Source organism: Scomber scombrus, chromosome 3, assembly GCF_963691925.1.
Source record: "Scomber scombrus chromosome 3, fScoSco1.1, whole genome shotgun sequence".
Lineage (NCBI taxonomy): Eukaryota > Metazoa > Chordata > Actinopteri > Scombriformes > Scombridae > Scomber > Scomber scombrus.
Genome location: NC_084972.1, coordinates 21,120,783 through 21,134,698, shown reverse-complemented (window position 1 = coordinate 21,134,698; position 13,916 = coordinate 21,120,783). Strand labels below are relative to the sequence as shown.

The following is a 13,916-nucleotide window of genomic DNA, read 5'->3' as shown; positions in this document are numbered from 1 at the left end:
AGTACAGATGGAGTCTTGTGGATTTTGTCCATCATCAACTTACATTGTAAGTGCATTATGAAGGATCTTCTAATGCTCAGTATGAACATGAGGAATTATCACAGAGAAAAAACATGTTTTAATGTTCATAAAGGCACCTGACTGTTTTGGGACGGAACCTGCCCTTCAATAATGATCCTGTGATATTTTAAACATGTAAATGCATAGAAAACATTTAACTTTTTCCTGGTATTCTCTTGCACCTAATATTTTAAATTAATATATGTTATGTTCTGTATTCACTAAATATTATCATTCCTTGTCTTCATTTTGTAGTTCTACCACTGCTACCTACTGTGTAGATATCTATTGCATGTCTGTCCTGGGAGAGTGATCTCTGCTCTGTTTTGCCCTTTTAATCCATTAAAGATTTTTTTCCTTATTAAGGACCTCAGGGTAGAGGGTGTTGTATGATGAGTGAATGTGTGTATTTAGGCTTCATGGATAAACTTTACTTGAAAGGAAAAAAGTATAACATTTGAGGAATAAACAACACTAAACAAAAAGTAAATAAAGTAAAAAAAAAACAAAAAAACAATCGCATTATATTACAACAAAATTTTCAGGAAAAAATGAGTGTTTTGACATAGGCAAGCTTGATTTGAGACAGGAAGTGAAATAAAGTTAGCTCTTTTGAGGGATTTTTTTTTGTAGATTAATTGTTAGGAACTGTTGATCTGTGACATGAGGCATAGATAGAGGAGATGTGCAGAGTTAAATATCCTTCTGACTTGTAGCTCCAAACATCTGATATTGTTTTATTCTTATTTCCTTTCAGCATGTTTGCCAGGTTCATACGGGATTGGTTGCATGCAGCGCTGCAGCTGCAGTCAGGGCACGTCCTGCCACCACATCTCTGGCGAGTGTGGCTGTCCTCCTGGATTCACTGGAAACGGCTGTGAACAGAGTAAGCGACGTCTGCCTCTGTTGCTTCTCAAGCTCTTCTGAACATGTAGAAAATTAGCTGGTTTATTTATTGATGAAACACACTGAATGAAGAACATCTCAAATGGACTTTACATGTGAACCTCTCTCTGTTAGTTTGTCTTCCAGGAACATTTGGGCAGAACTGCAATCAGGTCTGTCAGTGTTCAGAGACAAACCAGCTCTGCCACCCGGTGTCTGGATCGTGTTACTGCGCTCCAGGTTTCCAGGGCCCCAAATGTGACCAAAGTATGTACATTTAGGACATTTATACCTCTTAGACATATTACATTACACCAAGGACGTGAGTAGAAGTACTAACTCTCATCTGTTTGATTTAAATTTGTGTTTTTAGTCTGTGCAGAAGGTCATTATGGTCCAAACTGTGAACAAGAGTGCCAGTGTGAAAATGGAGGGAAGTGTGTCGCCTCCACCGGAGCCTGTGAATGTCCAACAGGATTTATAGGAGCACGCTGCAACATCAGTGAGTTCATCTGAAACTAAGATGGTGACAGTGAACATATGCATGAGTAATAAATATGACAAGTGCCTGGTCTGCGTCTCTGTGATGACAGCTTGTCCTGCCGGGCGTTACGGAGTTGACTGTGCTCAGGTGGCGCTCTGTGGAGACGGAGCCCAGAATGACCCGGTCACCGGTCGGTGTGTGTGCTTACCTGGACGGAGAGGAGAGGACTGTGGACACGGTGAGCTTTCAGGCCTGTGTGGTTATAGTTTCTACATGTTTAATTATTGTTATTCAGAACTAAAGAACAAAAACAGCTTTTTGTTGTTGTTATTTATAATTATTACATTTCCATTGAAGTTTACAGTGTCAGTGCACTGATGTCATTTTAAACAATAAAATGTATTGTTAAACTGTAAAATACAAAAGAAAAAAGTGTTTATGTATATAATCGGCCCATTTATTGATATTAGAATAACCTAATATTGGTATTGGCATCAGCCTCAAAAATCCAGCCCTTGTTTTACTTTGAGTGTGTGTGTGTGTGTGTGTGCGTGTGTGTGTGTGTGTGTGTGCGTGTTTGGCTTCAGGCTGCCCTCCAGGCTGGTTTGGGGAGGACTGTGCTCAACGCTGCAGCTGCAATAATGGAGGAGTGTGTGACTCTGCAAGCGGCAACTGTACATGCAGTCTGGGCTGGAGTGGTGAACACTGCGACAAAGGTGACAGCACTTTGATTGTTTGTTTGCTGCCAAGCTTTTTTCTTCTTGCATGCTAACTCTAAATGGAGTGACACATGTCAAGTCATGAGGTTGATTTTCCTTCTTTCTTTTTTTTTTTTGTTCGTCTGTGTTCCAGAATGTCCTGCAGGCAGATTTGGTGCCAACTGCCAGCTGAATTGTAAGTGTCAAAATAACGGCACTTGTGACAGAGTGACAGGGATGTGTCAGTGCGGTCCAGGATACTACGGAAATTTGTGTGAACACGGTGAGAACTGCACACATAAACACACACAAAGAGAGACACGATAAAGGATTAATCTGGTTATTATACATATTTTCCTAATTGTCAAAACATTCCATTAAAGACTAAAACCAACAATGAATTTATCTTACATATTTTGTCTGTGTGGCCAAAGCCTGATATAACCATTATTAACATAAACTGTAGTTTATTTTGAGTCAATCCCACATATAAAGTCCTAACTAGTTAATACCTGTCATATTTTATTGTAGTGTTGATACAGTATTGGTTGGTACAGCTCTATGCTTCATTTTTCCATAATACAACAGCACATGACGCCACAAGAACACAGATTGAAGAGTGTAAAAGATGACAAAACAAATGAAGAACAAAAAATAAATTAACCAAATTTGGAAAAGGAAAAACAAAAAAGCAACAACTCAGCCCTAGAAATAGATTGAGCTCGCACTGTCTGATGAAGAATAAATTGACTTAATCCAGAAAAGCTATAAAAGGGTACCAAATTCTCCTTAAAATCCTCAAGTTGTCCTTCAAAGCAAATCAGATCCATTAAAGGTGGAGGATATCTGACAAAACATTTCTGTAGCTGTAAATAATCTGTAAAGCATCAAATCAGTGGCTGAAAAGTACTCCTGCCTGAGGAAAGTTTTCTTAAGACAAAACAAAAAAGAACACAAAAGAGCAGCTGTTTTAGTAAATTACTGAGGAATATCTTTGTGGCACATTTTCAAAGATGTATGTATTCAGTCGAAACAAATTGGCTCACAGCTGGGCACCAGAGGCAGTGGAAAGTTTTAAGAGACACATTGCTGGTTTTGGTCTTTTCTTGGGATTTGTTGACAATAACAAAACAATTGAATATCACTTGAATTATTCTTCTTTTAAAATGAAATATTGTGGCTAAAAACTGAAAAAGATCTGTGTGACTATATTGAAGTGAGGTATCAGTTGAAATGAATACCAAAACAATACTTTTTTGGATACCTTACTGTAAGAAATACAGTATAAATGTGTTTTTTCTACTCAATTCATTTTTTATTTAACAAAAGAAGCCTATGTCTTCATGTTAATACTTAAACATGTGCAGCCATACAATAACTTTGTCTTAAAAAAGCGGTTTAAATTAGAAACTTTCATTATTTGAGTCTGAAGAGTGGGAATCTGATCAGAATACCATATTTCAGTTGGTACCAAAAAAGTATTGAGGTTCAATACCAAGCAAGTGTCAAAAGTCCTCATCAAAGCAGCAGGACATCTCAGAAAACTGCAGCATCCTGACATAATGAATCTTTTAAGTATTCTCTTATGGGTTTTACACAAATTTAATAATTCAGTGAAAACATTTTAAAGCACGAAAGTCAACATTAAATCTGGTGGCATGAATTCGTCCTCAGCTTGTCCTCCTGGTCTCCACGGCCCGCTGTGCCAGCTGCAGTGTGACTGTATGAACGGAGCCTCCTGTCACCCTGCGTCCGGCCAGTGTATCTGTCCTCCAGGACGCCACGGAGCTCGCTGCCACAGAGGTCAGTCAAATCACAGCAAATTAGTGAGAAGATAATAGGATTACTGACATTTTTTTGGGGTCTAATTAATCCTCTTATTGAAAATGTTCTCCCCTCAGTGTGTGAGCAGGGCAACTACGGTCAGGGCTGTACCGAGGTGTGTGACTGTGAAGATGATAGTCCGTGTGATCCTGTGACGGGACGATGCCTCTGCTCGTCAGGGAAAACTGGACCCAGATGTGAAATTGGTGAACTTCTATTCTTTCTCTAACTTTGAGAGTGCACACACAGCAAGATTCAGACCGTCCAGCAAACGCGTAGCACAGCTCTTCTCCTTTATTCCCCTGTTTTCAGCTACATTGCCTTCACCAGAGAAGTGTCTGAGGTTGTTTCCAGTGTTCTTAACGATTTATTGATCAGTCATGTGACAAACAGAGAGGGAGATTTACACAGCTGGTTCGTAGAGCTCATTGGAATATATTTACTCTCAAAGAGGAGGAAATTAAGTTGAAGAGTGGATGTCAGTTATCAATAAATATGAAGATATGAAAAGACTTTTGTTGAATTTGTTGCTTTGTGTTGAAAACTGGAGATTCAAATTGTTTACCCACTGATGGGTAAAGATGAAAGGTTTTATATGCTAAAAAATATTTTGAAAAGTTGGTTTTAGTATTGTATGTTTTGTATTCATTTCTATATCTACTTTGAGTAAATACTGTAAAAGAAGAAAAAAAAGAAAAAAGAAAACTATCATTGGTGGTGATCTGTACGTCACATGATGGATTAATGGACTGTGGATGGATACTGGAATTGTCAGACGCAACCCTGATGAATCCTAATTAGCCAAAAACATTTGATGAATAAATCCTGGTGTACTGGAGAAGAGTGGAGCGACAAATCTTTTGCTTTTTTATTAGTGCATCAACCTGTGTGTAGTCTAATTAAACTGTGTTCATTTGTGTTTTCGTGTCAGAATGCAAAGTGAATCGTTACGGGCCAGACTGCACAGAGAGCTGTGAGTGTGACAACGGGGCGCAGTGCGACCGCCGTAACGGCCGCTGCAGCTGCCTACACAGCTGGATCGGACTCTACTGTCAGGAAGGTACAGTAATGACTAACCAGCATGGCCGACACATATGCACCCCTACTGTCGCAATAGTTATCTCGCTTCATTATTACATCCACGGGTGACAAGCTCGGCTGACTTTTGAGTCAGAACAGAAGTGACATTTTAGCTGACTGGGTGAAATAAGAGTAAATAAGGAGCTGAAGTGCTCACAACCTTATGGTACTCACAGTATTTGGAGCAGAACTGCAGAAGCTGCACTTTCTTTTTGCCGTCTTTGTTCTGAATGAATATGAATGTTGAGTGTTTGCTGAGCGGGATTCAGCTCTTTGTGTTTCCTCAGGTGGACCTCCACGCCTCAACTCCGAAAGCAGCGGAGGAGACTCGCAACACAACAACTCATTATAGCACCAACACCTAGCTGGAAGAACAAACTGGGACAGATCAGCTGGTTTTTTACTGAAGTGACTCAATGAGTGGAAGCGTGTGACAGGAAGTTGTAGCAGGCAGCTGGAAGACCTCTACAGAAAATGACTGATGAGAGATGCAATTCCACATGTGGACCTGAGCTGAGACTTTTTTTTGTGTGTGTGCCAAAAAGTCCTTTGAACTGACTCATCACTGGTACACTGAGATTTTTTTGCAAAGTGGAACAACAAACACCTTTAGTCTTCAGGATCAGAATTGCTCCTCAAAAACTGTCACAGTGTCAGGAGATGATGGTTGTGTTTTTACAGCACTCTTTGTATTTTGTGTTGAATATTTTGTCCTTGAAATACCTTTTCGCAGGTACTGTATATAAAATAACCTCTAATTTTGTAAGGAAATGGGTGGTATTGCCAGATATGATGCAACCTCTTTTTGAAACTTATTTCATTGCTTTGTACTACTATGAAGTTTTTCTTCCATCGATACAATATGAAGTACTACCTGAAGTTCAATGGTGCTATGGTGCTTTACTGTACAGTGCAACAAAGGCTCTAATGATCTTTATACGTTTGCAAAGTAAAGCACATTCCTGCCTTAATGGACAGCTGCAATGTTACAGTTCATTATGACCCACTGAAGATTACACATCTACCATCCATGTGCACCTTCTCCAAGGTTGACTGCCTAGATATTTTCTTTAGAATCGAGTGTGTACAAATGACTTCATATTTATACTTCATACAGTTGCCAAATCTACAGTCCAGTTAACAACCCAGAATGAGGTTTTGCACATGAACGCCAATAAAGACAGACACACACAGGTTTTGTGTTTATCATTCTTAATTTTATCATTATTTCATTTTTCATTGAAGATCGAAGCTGTACATCCTGTCTAAATTTCAGATTCAAGCACAGTGCAGATAGCAACGCCTGCAAAAGAAAATTAAAAAAGAAAAAGAAAAGGCAGAGGTGATCACAACCATAAATATATACAAAGGTCAAACTATGTACAGGAGATCTCTACGTCTCTCACTATGTCGTTTTCAGAGTGAATTCAGTCCGCCGTTGCATTCACTTCAGATCATTCCTCAACGCACAAACAATACAAAGAAATTGCTTCTTTTGTCGGTCTTAAAGTTGATACAGTGCTGACAGCAAAATTGCAGCATGATGACAAAATTAAAAAAAACGAAAAAAAGGTCTACTGCGCTAAAGGCTAAAACATAAAAATATATTCTCTGTAGGACCTTCTGTTAAAAGCTCTATCCATCTGCAGGTCTGGTTTCATGTCTGAACTAGTTATTAATATGTTAGAACAGCAATATGATGAAACTAGGACCTTAAAGCACAAATTCTCCTACACAGGTGAGGGCATCAGATATAACAACACTTCAAGCATTAAAACTTAAAGAACTATTTCATCAGTGTGCACAAACCCTTTAACAGCACAAGATCTTTGTTGGGCACGCTTTGAAATAACATTGATCATCGAAACAAAACACAGCGATACCGTTTAAGTCTCAAACTTTGTCTCCACTCCCTGCTGATGAAACATTTAGGACACGAGAACTTCACAGACTAATGAACTAAAATGTTCTTGGCTCATCGAATTATTATTTTTTTCTTTTCCTGATAAAACGCCGGTTTTATTCACTCAGAAGTACTAAACACAGCAAATCAAATGAATACAGGGATCAACTAATACAACAGGCTAAAGCAAGGGATTAGTCTCCACCCCCCTACACACACACACACTAGACAGCTGAGACATTAAATCAGTTTGCTGTTGTTACAAATCACCTCAGAGACAAAGGAGACTGTAAACCTCATCCGCACAAATCCCACATGCTGACGTTCACTTTGATTCTCCAACTATCTCCCTCCTCTTTTAACACTCGCATCTCACTCACATCATCATTCACACCTACATGACGGTTTTCTTAATCTTTATTTTTTTTCTCTGCTCAGAATCAATAGTTTATCAGCTGTTAGTAAATACTTTTTATCTACATGTGTTAGTAAGCTGAGTAATTGCTTGTCTGTAGGCTGGATGAAAAGGGTCCATGCTTTGAGGATGTGTCACATGCTATCCACTTGTGCTTTAATCACAGTAAGAGAGCACCCAGAGGAGACAGAATGATACAGGGTGGTGTCAAATTTTTTTTGCAATAATACTTCTGACACGTCTCAGGTCATCTGCCGCCTGACACGAAATTTACGGCTCCTAAAGCATTTAGCTGTACTATGCATTCTGTATATGAAGGATGTTATTTGTTAACTAGTATGACAGCATGGTCAAGTAAAGATATATATGGAGTAAAGTCCATACTATAGATAGATAAGCTGAACAGCACATGCGTCAAGATGATTTCTAGAGTCTTGCAGGAAGTGAGAGTGAAATACTTGGGTGTGTTTGTCAAAAAAGAGATGAAGAAGAAGAAGATCTTTGGCTCAAGCCACACTAAAATGTCACTGGTCCTCCCCAGTGTCCACGCATGAAAGAAAGACAGACAAGTAAATACCACCTCCTGACCAATGTGCACACCAACACTCCACTGCAACAACCTACTCCATTCCCTGAGCTGCTGCCATGAACTGATTAATTACACATACGGCTCTTTGCTCCTGATTAGGGAGCAACGAACACCATTTCCACCAGTCATACCACTTCCACCATATATACTGGGGACATGAGCCAAGGGGCAGCTTTCTGGCTGCTTGTTTACACCAAAGCCCACAGCATAACTGTAAATAAGGCATAATACTTGAACAAAATTTGATCAAGGAGAAATTTCCATGAGATGTTAAGCCAGCACTGATATGACCACTTCCTGTACAGTAACAGCCTTAAAAACAGAGATCAGAGGCTGGGTAACACAGTGAAGTAGGACACTACGTTTGATTAAATGGTCTGCAGTTCCTACAATTAGGGGATGAATAAATAGCTAATCTCTTCAGTGGCAAACGAGTTGTCCTGACACATCAGCCCACGCTCCTGACTTGTCATTGCGGATGGTTCACTAGGCAGGACGAGGAATGAGCCTCAGTCCTCTTACTCCTGGCGAATGCAGGACTTCCCCGTTGAGCTTTGACAGCGGGAGTGACGGAGCATCAGGCTGGACAAACGCACTGCCAGTGAAGACAGAGGGAGGATGTGAGGATGAGGAGAGGGAATTATCAGGAGGCGATGCGTTTCTATAGTGCAATGGCTGTGAGATAAGACTATTGTAATACCTATCCCCTCCCCTCCTTAAAACTACCCTCTAACACCTATACTGACAATACTAAAGTGCTGATTGTTAAAGCCTGCGAGAAGGCTCATACACTGATAATGTAGACAACACAAACAGTTTTTCTTTCAGAGAAACCTTGACGGACTTATACAGTACACAGGTGTTTGTAAACAGAACATCCAAGAAATGCATGGCTATGGTACATGTGCAACAGAGTAGTTCTTGTATATTCATACAGTATGAACTTAATCTTCCTTTTAGTTGCATTCAGTTTTAGAAAAAAGCAAACCAAAAAAGAAAAAGAAAAAAGAAGAGAAATCTGGTTGCCAAGCAAGCGTGTGCTTATTTTTTTTTAAAAAGGTATTTTTCTCTAAGGTTTTAAAATATGTTCAGCTGAATTGAATGAATAACTGATTTAAGTATGAGCACATATCCCTAACCCCTCTTCCACTTTTGTCTTTCTTTCTGAATCCCTTCATTTCCTGTGGAGGTGACTATTTTTTCCCCCTTCTCTTATCTTATCCCTGTAACTCTAAATGAGATGCCCTGGGTGGCCTTGGTGTGGCCAGACTCATGCGCCAGGGTCTCACTCAGTAAAAGCTCAAGCAAACAGAGGATCAGGCAAAGGTGGGGCGCTGCAGCTGCAGCATGGGTGCAGCCCTGCCGGGCGGGGCTGTGCTGCACGTTAGGAACGGTAGTCCTTTTTACTGTACGGCTTGTTCCCCAGGATGCTGTCCACCTCGTGTGTGATGGACGATGACAACTTTGGAAGAACCTGTGACAGAGGAAAGACACATACAATGAAAATGTTCTCCTCATTCACATCTGCTGTGAAAGCTTTTGGTTTTTGTTTAACAGTACAGAGAAAATTACGTAAAGCTGAAACTTGCAACTGCCTTTAGGAAACGCTTTTCTTTTTGTTGTGTATATTGTAGTTTTCAGCTTGCAACTTTGCAATCAATACAGCAATCAATCATAACTAGGGAAAACTATTGAGTGTAAAAGTAGGTCATTTTATAGTTGATATACTGCGAATCAAATCTGTTTTGTTAGTGATTTATTACTAATTAGTGATTTATTTATAATGAATGGTAAATTAAATAGCGGTAGATGAAGTATTCAAATGCTTTAACTTAACCAGAAAGTAAAAACAATCCATTACAAGTAAAAGTTCATTCAAAATTGAACTCATCAGAAGGTAATTTAATAATTTTATATACTGTTTTTACTCTTTAGTTACTGTATCCATCACATTTCATAAACATGTATTAAAAAAAAAAGCACATCATTTCCCTCTAAAATGTAGTGGAGTGAATGCAGGTGTACAAAAGCATAACATGGAAGACTTCAAATAGTAAGAGCAAATACCTCAAACTTGTACTTAACCAAATTTTGCTGCATTACTTAACATAAGTTAATTCTGAATACTAATTAAAAACTAATTCTTGATAAAAATATATACACATAAATTATGTGAAGATAATTTATTTATTGAAACAAATGAAATATCAAAAGAAATATGTAAATTCATATGTTCTGTATTAAAATTCTAACCATGTTTATAAATGTACTTTATAAACTTACTTACTTTACTGTAAGTAAAGTCTGGCGCACCTCCAGGATCCTTTACAAGCATCCAAGAAAGTATTTTTAATTAAATGGAACTATTCCCATGTAGGGAAGATAAAAGACTATCTGCTCTTATTGTAAGTTTTCTTTCCCCAAAATATAAACATTAAATGAAATAGTTTATGTGGACTTTCTTTCTAGATGAGGATCTGCGTGTCTATTTCAGGCTACGTGATGGAAAATTCCCAGTTAAAGGAAAACCACAGAGCCCTCAGGAAATGTGAGCATAGCATTTCAAAAGCGGAAATATCAAATGTTTTAAAGGAGACATATAGTGTGCACTCATGTAGTGTACTAATGTATGTATCCATATACACACATATATACAAATAGGAGCATACACAAAGCATGTGAATAAAGGAGAATGCTTGTCTTCACAGGCCAGTCATAATGTGAGAAGAGGACACAAACCCCCACCGGTCTGAAAACCCCATTAAATTAATGCATCTTATCAGGAGAGGAAGAAGTGACCGTAAGCTTGTCTCCAATCCCCCTGGCAACTGATACTCCGCTGACCTTATTAACTTGGTAAAGTAAAGCACCCAGGCGTGCAGCGGCAAACTGCCCGAGAGGCCAAGCTGTACCCAGGAGAGGGGGCTGCTGTTACGGACTGTAAGGCACGAATACGTGGACCTGATGAAACAGGTCAGGTCACATTTTCAAAAGTGAAGCCACTGATTTGCTCTGTAGAACAACACGCACACACACGCACGCACACACACACACACGTTTTGGCCTCACCTGTATCGCTCCGATGTTCTCCATCAGCTGGTCGGTGTTGGACGCCCCTAAAAGGACAGAGCTCACTCCCTCGTTCCGTAGGCACCACGCTGCAGGAGACCAGTAAACAACAATGACACCCCCGCCACCACTAAACACACACATACACACACACACCTATAATTCAAGCAAAAACACACACACCGCACATCATCTCTCCAACCCTTCACAAACACGTCAAATGACTAGAAATCCCTCTGCAACTACAAACTCCTGATAAACCATGAAAGCTACTAAATATGGCACAATTATTGCTCCTTAAAACTCTGCAGTGACATAACATCCTGCCAGTGGTGGACGAAGTATCACCACACTATAACAAATACTCTACTACTAGTTAAACAGGGTTTACCAAGCTACATTTTTAGACTTTTTAAGATCTTTGTAAATACCACAAATAATGCAAATTATTATCAAAATCATAACAGAATGGAAAACCAGAGCGTGCAATATGACCTATTGTTATTATTATCATTATATAATATTTTTGTTAGTACTTCCCTGCAATATATAACAATAATTCTTTATAATAAAATTAACCATTAAAATGACCTGGACTCAGATAAATGGAAGAAAATTGATGGATGGATTAACCAAAGAAAAACGATTAAGTTATTGAATTTTTTCTTAAAATCTTCACTAGTCTCACTTGGTTATACAGCCCACAACCACATACAAAAAATGATGCTGTCAGCAAGAAAGAAGAAATATTGAAGACGTGTGTAAATGAAAGTCCCTTTTTTCCAAGTCCAAATCTTATTAAGAATTTTAAACCTGCAGAAGTACAGAAATATTATCAGTAAAATATACTTTATCTATTCATTCTATAAAATGTACTTATTATTTTCATTATTATAATGTAGTGGAGTGGGACTAAATGGATATGAATGTACTTTATTATATATTGCAATCTACTAATAATACGCAGGAAACTCGTTTTTTTTTTTTTTTTTTTTTTAAATCTCTTTGACCAGACTGGCACAAAAAACCCAACTATATTTGGTGTGGTATTATAATTGTGAGTGGTATTATGCAATGCAAATGCATGCTTTTGACGCTGGACACCGGACTGACGCAAGAGTAGACCTCCCCTCAGGTCACTGAGATATCCGCAACATCTATTAGCTCAGTTCTCCCGCTCATGACCACAGTATAATTCCTGGATTTACCATCTGCTATAGGAGCACCTCGCCTCAAAATCAAGCCACAGGCAGGAGGGAGTACATACACTATGTCATTATATAGTTTTTATTCAATACTGGAGTGCCACAGTGATGTAGATGACTACATGGCGGACATAAATTGCCCGTGCTGCCTTCCGGAGCGCTGGAAGGATTTATGGTAATTGGGAGAGACGAGGGTGTCCACTAATGGGCCGTGAAAACTAATCTATGACACTGCATTACTGTGAGAGTGAAAAATATGAATGGAGATAGGAGATGGAATCCCAGATTTACTTGGTGCGTCCATCATGTTTGATGCTTTAACGGCCCTCACAGGAGAGTGCGTGTTTGCACATTCTCACTTTCCTCTGAATCGATATGGGTCACTCACTGGATTTATGTCCAGGATGCTATTTTAATGCTGACACTGGAAACTGTTAAATACATGTTAACACCAAGGGAAACCGCAGGGCTGCATATATAAACACATACTGTGAACATGTTTGCATTCCATATGTTCATATTTACATTACTGTCTTAATGTATTCAGGGGACTGTGCCAGACCCTTGTCTTGAAGATACTGGATATCCTGTTAATGTTATTGTTATTCCTACTGGTCCCTGATAGACAAAGAGAAAAGTTATAGATGAGTTTATATCTGTTTAACATGCATTATTTATCTTCCAGTTTCGTGTTTCCTATTCTTTCTTATTCTCAGTATTCTCTTTTTAGAAACCACAGTAGACAGACACACACGACACAATACAACATACCACCAGTCAAACCAGACAGCTGCAAGAGCGATGTTGACCTCGGTCTGTCCGAGGCAGAGGGACGGACAGACAGACAGAAAGAGAGAGAGCGGCAGAATGTATCTGCGTACCGATGGCGAGTTGGGGCAGAGTGCAGCCCAGCCGCTCCGCGATTGCCTGCAGCTCTTTCAACTTCGCCTGCTGACGCCGGCCCTCCTCGCTCAAGATCTTGTCCTTCAACCACTGGTAACCCTGTCGAAAACACAGCACACCTGCTCAAAAACACAGCCCTGCTCACACCGCTGCGCTGCAGCTCCTGTGTCACCAGGGCCTGTTTTTAAACACGTGACTCTGTCTCCTGCTGTCTACACCACAGCCAGGGAAACATAGCTCAAGCTATGCTTTGTATGCTGATTTCTTTGTTTTCTATTAGAATTACAAAGTTACAATTATTAGAGAAATATATATTCTATACTGAAATTATACTGTATATAGAGTCAAAACTGTAACCTTTATATTGTATCAAGGATCATGAATTACATCATAGGACTATGAGTAAGAAATAAGAACCAGTAACAGAGCCAAAAATACCACAAACATCCACAGGCAACAATGAACGAAGCAGGAAGCAGCACATTCCACACATGTCGTCAAAAAGGTACTGCACAACACCAAAATGGAGAGCTAGATTCATGAACCAGGAGAGGTCTAATCGACAGTCACTGACACACGATCCACAGACACACAACATGCCACTCTATCACAAAAGGACAGATCATTGCATTAAGTAACGGCTTGACTTCTGTGAAATGTAGAGGTGGAGTTTTTGGTTTAATGACTGGATGAGAAATGTCAAAATCTTGTTTTCAGTAACATAAACATGATTTGACATGAAGGGTGATGTGTGGTTTCTGTGTTATAAATTCATCTGTCGCTTTAAATTGAAATATTCCT

At 39.3% G+C, this 13,916-nt stretch overlaps 2 protein-coding genes across 5 annotated transcripts in view; one reads left to right on the top strand and one right to left on the bottom strand.

Moving 5' to 3' along the window:
• The window catches only part of megf6b (multiple EGF-like-domains 6b), a 60,730-nt gene extending 55,282 nt beyond the window's left edge, over window positions 1–5,448 (top strand). The window contains exons 29-38 of the mRNA XM_062415684.1: window positions 818–946; window positions 1,081–1,212; window positions 1,319–1,447; window positions 1,539–1,667; window positions 2,017–2,145; window positions 2,282–2,410; window positions 3,802–3,930; window positions 4,029–4,157; window positions 4,883–5,011; window positions 5,319–5,448. Coding sequence (XP_062271668.1) covers window positions 818–946; window positions 1,081–1,212; window positions 1,319–1,447; window positions 1,539–1,667; window positions 2,017–2,145; window positions 2,282–2,410; window positions 3,802–3,930; window positions 4,029–4,157; window positions 4,883–5,011; window positions 5,319–5,383 — 1,229 coding nt within the window. The 3' untranslated portion in view covers window positions 5,384–5,448. The remainder of the gene's footprint in view (window positions 1–817; window positions 947–1,080; window positions 1,213–1,318; window positions 1,448–1,538; window positions 1,668–2,016; window positions 2,146–2,281; window positions 2,411–3,801; window positions 3,931–4,028; window positions 4,158–4,882; window positions 5,012–5,318) is intronic.
• A 3,274-nt stretch (window positions 5,449–8,722) lies between these two features.
• The window catches only part of kcnab2a (potassium voltage-gated channel subfamily A regulatory beta subunit 2a), an 89,399-nt gene continuing 84,205 nt past the window's right edge, over window positions 8,723–13,916 (bottom strand). For all 4 annotated transcript variants that reach the window (XM_062443819.1, XM_062443836.1, XM_062443828.1 and 1 more), the window contains 3 exons: window positions 13,094–13,214; window positions 11,008–11,096; window positions 8,723–9,412 (listed from right to left, as the gene is read on the bottom strand). In XM_062443819.1, the coding sequence (XP_062299803.1) occupies window positions 9,323–9,412; window positions 11,008–11,096; window positions 13,094–13,214 (300 nt within the window). In that variant the 3' untranslated portion in view covers window positions 8,723–9,322. The remainder of the gene's footprint in view (window positions 9,413–11,007; window positions 11,097–13,093; window positions 13,215–13,916) is intronic.